At 33.7% G+C, this 9882-nt stretch overlaps 1 protein-coding gene across 1 annotated transcript; it reads right to left on the minus strand.

The window, feature by feature from the left end:
- Positions 1-923: 923 nt before the first annotated feature.
- Positions 924-4400, minus strand: LOC132626291 (MDIS1-interacting receptor like kinase 2-like). Its single transcript, XM_060341108.1, has 2 exons — positions 1622-4400; positions 924-1493 (listed from the first exon to the last, which is right to left on the minus strand). Exons 1-2 carry the CDS (start codon positions 4209-4211, stop codon positions 1102-1104), a joined length of 2982 nt encoding a protein of 993 aa, XP_060197091.1. The 5' UTR covers positions 4212-4400; the 3' UTR covers positions 924-1101.
- Positions 4401-9882: the final 5482 nt, after the last annotated feature.

Below are 9882 nucleotides of genomic sequence, written 5' to 3' on the forward strand. Positions count from 1 at the left end.
TACAACGTTTTTTATTTCAAATATTGGTCTATGTATAGAGTCGCTTCACATATATACGAACACATAGTTAGCCACTAAAGTACGATATTGCCAATTAATGACTTATAGAAACAGAACATGTGCCACCTTAATAAATAAAAAGGTTACAAGTCTAAATGTTTGTAACTTTGTTATAAATGGAAGTGATGAAGGAATTTCTGGTGATTCATAGCTACGAAACTTAGCACGTAGCAGTGCAAGAGAAGGGTAGGTAAATGGAGTAATGGCTTAGCTAATTTAGCATTTTTCAATTCTCTTCACCATGCTTAGTGGTCCTACAGTTGGAATATCTAGGAAGAATGGGGTAAGGTTAATTATCCAATTTTTGAAATTAAAAAGGAATAAAGTTCAATCGTGTTTAATGCGAGAGGAATTTAGTTAGTTGTTCATTAACAGAAGATGCACAAGCAGAAAAAGCTCAGAACTGCTTGTTGTGAAAATGTTTTATTGTATGATAAACAATAGTGACTCTGTCACTTGGCTTAGGTTGAAGCAATTATTTCTTCCCATATGTAATTTTCTACAATACCAAAGTGTCCTTGTTCTGACATTTCTTGACTCCAAAGGAACACAACTTCCAAAATGACTGCCAGGGTTATTTTGAAGAAGTGCAGAAGAACCTCAAAATAATTTGTTTCACTAGTAACCAAGTGAAATATTTCCAGTATTTTACCAGAGGCATTTATGCATACATGTTTATTAAGATGTCAGTTTCATACATTATCCTCTCCACTTCATCTTTAAATTATATACTATCATTCTTTGACATGCATTTCAGTGTGAATCATATTTTAGAAGTATTCACAGTTTGAGATTTGTCATGAGCTATGAGAATTATGCAAAGCAATCCCCCTATAGCATCAGTACTACACAACAAATTTGATCTAAGCTTGTTTTATTACTTTTTGGCACGAGGAGATTAAATAATTACCTTCTACATTACAAATTTACAATGCATTAACTCTAGTACAGTAAACTAGATTAGTAATCCAAGGATAAAACAATACTATTTCCGGTAATAATTTTTTGAGGGACTTTCACATTACCACTGGGTGATGAAGGTTATTCATTTCCATACAAAGACACCTTAGTATCAGCCATCATGGATAATATAGCTCGCCTTACATGGGGGTTTATCTGATGAGTAGGCCGACGTGGATCCATTGATGATAACTTATGAGAGATGAAGTACATTGTTGGCCTCGATTTTGGAGTTTCAAGCAAACAAGAGCTTGCTAGCTTGATGATAAATACCAAAACAGCTTTTACTTCATTTTCAGGATGTGGAAGGCGTTCATCTAGCAAATCGCTAAGCTGCACATGATCTCTAGTCGATGAATTTGCTAGCAGAGTAATGTATTTCCCGAGATGCTTTCCTTTTATTATCTCCAATGCTAGTACTCCAAAGCTATAGACATCACACAATTTTGTAACCTTCATTGTGTAAGCAAGCTCTGAAACAAGACAATTTCCAAACAAGTATAACAATTTAAACGTGTAAATGAGATAAAAACAGTATGGAGTCTTTGGCTATAGTTCATGAAGTATAAAAACAAGGATAATAATTGAAGTTAGACCTTACCAGGTGCAACATATCCATACGTGCCTGCAAGCGCAGTGCTATTAGATGAGTCTGGCTTGAGAAACTTAGCTATGCCAAAATCTGAAACACGAGCTTCATACTCGGAATCAAGCAAAATATTACTGCTTGATATGTCACGATGAACGATCGGTGGTAAGCAATCTTGGTGCATGTAAGATAAAGCACAAGCAACACCTTTGATGATTTTCACCCTTTTAATCCAATCCAATTTCTTGGACTCAACTTCATTGCTCAAAATGCTAGACAAACTCCCTCTATCCACATACTCGTAAACCAACAACGAGTTTTGTGCATTCGAACAATAGCCGTAGAGTTTCACGATGTTCCGGTGCTTAATCCCAATCAATGCTCGTACTTCATTCATAAAACTTTTGGGATGTGTATTCTCAAATGAAGAATGAAGTCTCTTCACAGCTATATTCCCTAATGATGGAAGGTTTACCTTGTAAATGCTTCCATGCCCTCCTTGCCCGATGCAAAATGTTGCATCAAACTGCTCTGTAGTGTTTAAGATATCTTTGTACAGTGTCTTTCCATCTAACGTGGATATTGAAACCCAACCATCACCACGTCTTTCAACATCTTTAACGTTCCTTCTTTTATCACACATAAATAGAACACCAATGAAAGCACAGTGTAGTACTAGGGCTCCCATAACAGGAAGTACAGTGATAAGGATTAGTTTATGTTTCTTCGCCATTGAGTGCTTCTTCGCCACAGAAGATGACCTTTCGCAAGGCTGCTGTCCGGTTACATTTCCACAAAGACCTTTATTACCTTCCAATGAGGCATTGATAAAAGCTTTATTATTAGGGATTGGACCTTCCAAATCATTGTATGACAACACGACATCCAGCAAACCAGTCAAACTTTCAAGTTCTTTAGGAATGCAGCCCGAGAGGCCATTGTGGGAAAGATTTAAGCTTTCCAAGCTCTTCAAATTGGCTAGATCTGGGGGTATTTCTCCAACAAGATGATTATTGCTCAAATCAATTAAATTAAGTTGAGTTATCTTCCCAATCTCAATTGGAATTTTCTGTCCAAATTTGTTGTTGCTCAGGTTCAACCGAAACAAGTGCACGTAATCTCCTAAAAAATTTGGGATCGACCCATTCAATCTATTGCCTGATAGATCAAGGGATTCTAATTTTGTCAGTGACCTAAGTTCCCCGGGTATACTGCCAGAAATATTGTTGTTTTGAACAAAAAGATTAACCAGAGAGGTTAAATCTCCAATTTCCTTAGGAATCTGCCCGACCAAATGATTCGATGAAAGATCAAGTCCTAGAAGCCCTTTGACGTTTCCAATATCTGGTGGTATGCTACCACTAATATTATTTTTGGCTACCCGCAGATCAATTAAATTCTTACATTTCCCCCAGTTACTGTTGAGTTCACCATGAAATTTATTGTCGCTCAAATTAATGAAATAAAGCTGTGGATAGATACCAAAAGATTCTGATAAATTCCCAACGAAACTGTTGTTATTAAGGCGAACCAGTTTGAGACTCGAGCACATCCTCAAGCTACTTGGTATTGGCCCTATCAGCTTGTTACTATCCACAGTGAAGTTCTCAAGTTTCCCACCTCGGCAAAGTTGGTCTGGCAAATGGCCTGAAAACTGATTTTCACTCATTACCAGCATTGCCAAGTTATCCAAATATGTAAGTTCTCTGGGAATAGAACCTGAAAGTTTATTGGCACAGAGATGGAGAAATTGCAAATTTCTCAAATTGCCAAAGAAAGCAGGAATTGAACCAGTAAGTTGATTATATGATAAATCCAGTTTAGTGAGGTTCTTCAGATTCCCCAACTTACAAGGGATGGGACCAGTAAGTTGATTAGAATAAAGGTACAGAATTTTGAGCTCAGTTAAGTCACCTAGCGTAATTGGAACTGAACCAGAAAGATTATTTATTTGTAAGCTTAAATTCTCAAGGGACTTCATCTTTCCTACTTCAGCAGGAATGGAACCAGACAATTTATTGGAGAAAGCATAAAACAGTTTTGCAGTGACCAAGCTACCTATTTCTGGAGGAATATGACCTGTTAATTGGTTCTTTCCAAGATAAGCTTCAACAAGATTGACAAGTTTTCCTATTTCTGCGGGAATGGAACCATTTAAATGGTTGTCAGAGATGTTGAGAGTCTCAAGTTTGGTTAGTGAGCTGATTTGTGGTGGGATTTTGCCTGAAATCTGATTGATGGACAAGTCAAGATAGACAAGATTAGTGAGCTTACCAATTTCAGGTGGGATGGTGCCAGAGAACTGGTTCAAGCTAAGATCAACATATTCAAGAAAGGGGAGAGATGAAAATGGAAAATAATAGAGTGTACCATTAACATTAACATTTGTAATATTCAATCTATTTACCCGACCATTAAAGCATTTAACTCCATACCAGGCCCTGCATACATCAGTACTTAGTGTCCATGAAGCCAATAAGGAAGTATTCTTGTTTTGGAAAGTTGATTTCCATTTGAGAAGAGCATTTGCTTCCTCAGTGGAAGCAAAAGTAATTGTGAAGAAATATAAGAGATGAAGGAAATAAAATATTCTGGGAACCATCTTGAAGGCTAAAGGATTTCAGTTGATTGTTTTGTTTTGTGAAGGACTTGTGCAGGGTATAGTTCTATATATATTGTAGTGAATCATTGCAAGTCTGGTTGAATTAATGGCATTTAATTCTCTGCTTGTGAAATACAAGTAGAATTAGAAATAATTACTCCATGGATATCTCTGTAGAGAATCGTTACAAGACTTGTGAGTCAATGCAATTTATTTCCAGCTTGTAAAATACGGATAGAATTAGAACGACTTTGAAGTCAATGAATTAATATCTCACTATCCATGGAAGTACATACCAACGAATTAAAAGGATGTTTGGAGATAACGTTTCAATTGTGGCCTAAGCCTAAAGTTGTGGAAATGTATTTGAGAGATCTTATGCAGAATTATTCAAAAGTCATTTACAAGCCTGTCTAGTTGTGTCATTTTCGTAGGCCCATGTAGTGAGGAAAAGTTCCAATTTTTGCTCAGATGGCCCACCCAAGAAGAAGAAAGTTCTCACACACTTCCCTTCCATTTACTCTCCAATTATTTCTTCTTTAACAATAATGTATTTCCAGAAGGAAAAAACAAGTGTGTAATTGATAAAACCAAAGCACTTGTTTGAACTGGGTTTTAGGTAAAGCAGTTACTGATCTATGTCTACCTTAATTGGTACTTATCATAGATGTCTTCTAATTTAATCAAATGCACGTGTGTCCATGTAAATCATAAACTGAAAAAATATGACTATATTAGTTAATTGACCAGCGCTTCGCGCGGTTAAACATTTCATTTTATAATTTAATTGATGTAAAAAAGTTAAGGAAAAGTTATAATACAAAAAATAAAAGTACTTAATCTTAGACAAATATTAATAAGATGAAAAATTAAATGTATAAGGAAAAAATACATATGCAAAAAATAATAAATTAACAAATTCAAATAAAATTTTGCTAATTGGGAAGGGAAGCCAACTCTTATTTCATACAAAGAAAAGTTATGCAATATAAGTCCGCTCGCTCTTCCTTCCTGTTTAAACGCTATTCAAAATTATTGTTATCAATCTTGCAATAAGATTATTGATGTGCCGGGGATTTTTGGCACATTCGACACTTTTTAGCTATAAGTGTTACTTGTTTTTAAGCAAGGCTTGGTCAATTTGATGTGTTTTTAGTGTGTTTCAGATATTTGGCTTTATAGGAGTCCAAAGACGGAAGTTTCAACAAAATAGTGCAAAACACGAAGAAGGGCGTCTTGTACTTGAAAGAACGGGACGTACCTGTTCCCCGCACTGGGGAGGAAAGCCACTGAAGTTTCTGGAAAATCAAAGGGAAGTACGTTTTGGAAAGAACGTCCCGTACATATAAGGATGGGCCGTACTTGGTGCCCGTCCCTTGGCTGAAAGCAATAGAAAGTCATTTAGCACTGAGGAAAAAGACGTCATGAGAGTACATCCCGTACTTCCAAGGGCAGGACGTACATTTGCCCGTACTTCTTCCGAAGTTTGAAGTTAGTCAGAGGCCGTATTTTACAAGGACGGGACGTGCTTCAAAGTACGTCCCGTACTCTTTCCACACGGGTGACGTGATTTGTTCCATGTTGAAGAAGGATTTGACTCTTATAAATAGCCAATAGGGTTTTGAATGTTTTGGATCACTTTTTATACTTTTGAAATCTTGAATTTAGAGACTTGTGTGGAGACTATTTTGTTCTTAACTACTCTTCAAGGATTTCAAGACAATCACACTCAGTTAATTTCCAGTTTTATTCGTAAGAGTTAGTACAATTTCAATTATGCAATTTTCTATCTTTTATTTTGTTGCCATGAGTAGCTAAACACCTTTACTAAGGTTGTGAACCCAAGGATGAGTGTTTGTGATTGGGGATTGTGATTAATATACGCATAATGGATTGTTAGGGTTTATTTGTTCTTCATTTTCATCATATAGTTAGTGGTTGCAAGCATTAGCTACGCCAGAAACTTTACTTTATTTGGAAAAATAATTAGGGTTAGGTAAGAACAAATAACATGAACTCAAGACTTTAAACTTTGTTTATAAATTCACTTAGGAATAAGAAGAATTTACTTGACACAATTCACCGTTCTTCATGCATACTTTCTTATCTTTGGAAAAATCATAGAAAGAAATAATCTTTTCTTATTGGGAAATAGTCTAGATTAACGTAGAGGTTAAGTGCATCCATACAAACGATTTATATCAAAATCGATACCCATGATCATACATTTTATCTGACGGGGACACGACCTTGGTTCTTTTTACCCATATACTTTCAACTTTAAATTTCTAGTCACTTTAAATTAGTCCACAAACCAAAACCACTATAAAATCCTTTTCTGAAATACACTAGGACCGCAAGATTAGTATAATACTTGTTTAGTAAACTTCTTGCGCCATATTCTTTGTGGGATTCGACCCCAACCTCGTTGGGTTACTATATTTGACATCGTCCGCTTTACGCTATTAAAAGGTGTAATTTGAACGTATCAATTATGCAAATAAAGTAGTTAATTAAACTCTCTTTACCTTATATCTTTAGAAGATAATGATTTTATTAACGTATGAACAAATAATTAATTAGTAAAATGTAATGATTTTATTAACGTACGAACAAATAATTAATTAGTAAAATGAACACACCATTTATATATTTTTTTTATACTAAATTTCTATATTTAAACTCAACTTTCTATTTATTTTCACTTTGTAAAAGAGTAATATAAGAGGTAAAACCAAAATATTCTCGATGCATTTAGTTAACCTTCTAAGGTCAAAGAGGCTTCTCGTTCTTCATTAATCGTCAATTTCTTGTTCATGCCCGTGAACAATCTGAGCCTTTTTTCTTCCACCATCATTATTCATTGAATCCTTCTCTTTTGAAGCATAGGTGTAAGGAAAAGGAGTAGGAATTCTGAGACTGTAAAACCTTGACCCATCCTTGTCCCTTGCACTGTATTGTTTGATGCGCTAGCTAATATACATGTTCATCTGTAAAATAAAAAAATGTTCTTTTAGCTAATTATAGTTGTAGTAATAGAAAAGGTGAAGTTGTTATATTGTAAATGACGGATGAACTAATGAATGTAAATAAACTCGATAGAGACAGGCATTAACATCGATAAAACATCTTTCTCCAAAATGAAAGCAAACTTTTAAATATATTTCTACAAGATAATAAAATATTCATTATTTCTCTCTAACAATGTTTCATATTCCAAAACTAAGTCAATCATCGTCATATCTTCAAATTTAGTGAATTAAATTTTTTTTAAAAAAAACAGTAATAGGTATGTTAGTTTCATAGAAAAGATTATATATTAATCTCAAAGGGAAAAATGATTATCGCTGAAGAAATCTTTAAACTTAGAATTTTGTAAGAATTTTTTTTTTTCAATTACACACCAGTTTAGCATAAGAAAGCAGGATTATAGACTGATATGGGTAACAAAGAGTGCGATGAAAGTGATAATTTATTAAGATAAGGATGTAAAATTTTGAAACTTCTATATAAATAATTGCAACTAACCTTTTATGTACCGTTTGGTCTCTGCCTTTGTCATCTTATTCGCTTTCCGCTATAGCTACAAGTTTTGCGATTTCTGCCAATTTTTTTTTTTATAGCTATAGAATATACATTAATGGTTTGTATGTATATGTAAGAATGTTAATGCTTGTCAGTGGAAAATTAAGTAGATGGAGATGCTATTCGGACTTCGGAGGACCAATGAAGCATCCATATGTAGTATTGAAGATGGTATAGGATTCCCTCCTGTACTAATGCCTTAAGTAATTTTGGAGTACCTTTTGATTTGTTGGTGAGGAATTGTTTTGTAACTGAAAGTTAATCTTGATTGCAAAAATGAATTAATAGGTAACTGAAATTTTCAATGAAATCAGTATTTAATCACAACCCATAGAAACCATACGTTTCGTTTGCTGAAGAGATGCAACATACGGTTAGGCCTTCATTTTTTTGAGGGAAACAATTGACAATTAATAGAAAATGGGAGAAAAAGACAAAAAAAAAAAAAAAAAAAAAACAGGGAAAAAGATAAATACCAATTCTGATATGTGAGAGCGCCATGTCACTGGCCCTATGTCTTGCTATTATATATATACTAGTGTACTTGCCCGCGTTCCGCGCGATCATATAAAAAACTCTCTTACAACAACAAAAATCATAGATTTAACGGAGAAAAATAAATTACAAAAAAACGACATAGATAAGTAAAATAGAGATATCCACATCTAATCGAAAAATATTTCTACGAAGACAATGATAATTTTGCAGTACAAATGCACAAAAAGTAGAACTAACGTAAGAGAGAATATGGAGGGAAAAAAAATAAAAATAATATCATAATATTTGTTTGTTAGTGTCAAACTTTTCTATGAGAGCATCGACTTGATACAAAATAAAGAATGTTAAAATCTCAACAGAATTACAACCCTTAAAGCACAAAGCAAAGGTTGTTGTTTTTTTTTTTTTTTTTTTTTTTAAATCACATGCTAATTAACAAAACAAAAAGAAAAAAGAAATAAAGGCATACTATAAAAATAGTCCCTACTCTCTGTAATTTTGATGAAATGTTTAATGTATCAAAAACCATTATTTTAATCACAAATAATTATTGTATCTTCTGCTCTAACAGAAATAAAATAGCTTAAGCAATCATACAACCGAGTGCAGCTCGAAATTGATTACCAAAAGACAAAAACCAAAAACACATCAAATGAGAAAATTACTATTCAAACTTGAATGTTCATTACTATTCAAACTTGAATGTTCGTTTTCCATACGTTAGCTATAACATTTTTAATATTACCAATTTCTCATAAATAACTAATTAATGTATACTATATGAAGGAGGATAAATTTTAAGAATTGTGAATCTAATGGAAGAACTAGCATCTAATACCTATGACTGAAAATTTATTTCAGAAACTACAAGTTCAAAAGCTAGAACTGCCAAATGAACACTGTTTAAAGGATCATTAGCCGACACGTTCGAGAACATTTAACTACGTATACTTCTAGTTAATAACATTATCCAAATGATCACTATCTTAGACAACAAAGATTATATGGTTAGGCAAATTATACAATCAAATCGCACAGGCTTGTTTATCAACAAAGAGATTTTACTTCTCAAAGTTGTTAATCGATTAACACTTGTCGGGTAAGAAGTGTCATACATTTGCAATTTTTTTGAGGAAAGTTTACTATGTTACCTTTCTAATCTACGCATATAACTATTGATGGGTAACCAAAATACAAGCTCAAATGAAAGGGGGATGGTGAATCATGTGCCTAGAATGTAATATTTATCATCTAAAGCGCAATGGAAATTATAGAAGGTCTTATTGTCCACGCAAAAAAATAATATCAGTAATATCACCAATAACAACAATCACGGACCACTCTGCATATTCAGTTTTCTTTAGTTAGCGAATAACTATAAATTACTTTTACTTTCCTGTATTATTCATGAAATATCATTGATCAAGCTCAATATAAATAAGTACAATAAACAATAAAATCAAAATATTTCGACTGAGTGGTATCCTCAGATACTCCAGGTAATTAATTTTCTGTTGGAAGATATTATCAAACGTCACATAACTCTTATGCAACTTCATTCAACTCCCTTTGCCTTTTTCTACACACA

This window comes from Lycium barbarum, chromosome 2 (assembly GCF_019175385.1).
Source record: "Lycium barbarum isolate Lr01 chromosome 2, ASM1917538v2, whole genome shotgun sequence".
Lineage (NCBI taxonomy): Eukaryota > Viridiplantae > Streptophyta > Magnoliopsida > Solanales > Solanaceae > Lycium > Lycium barbarum.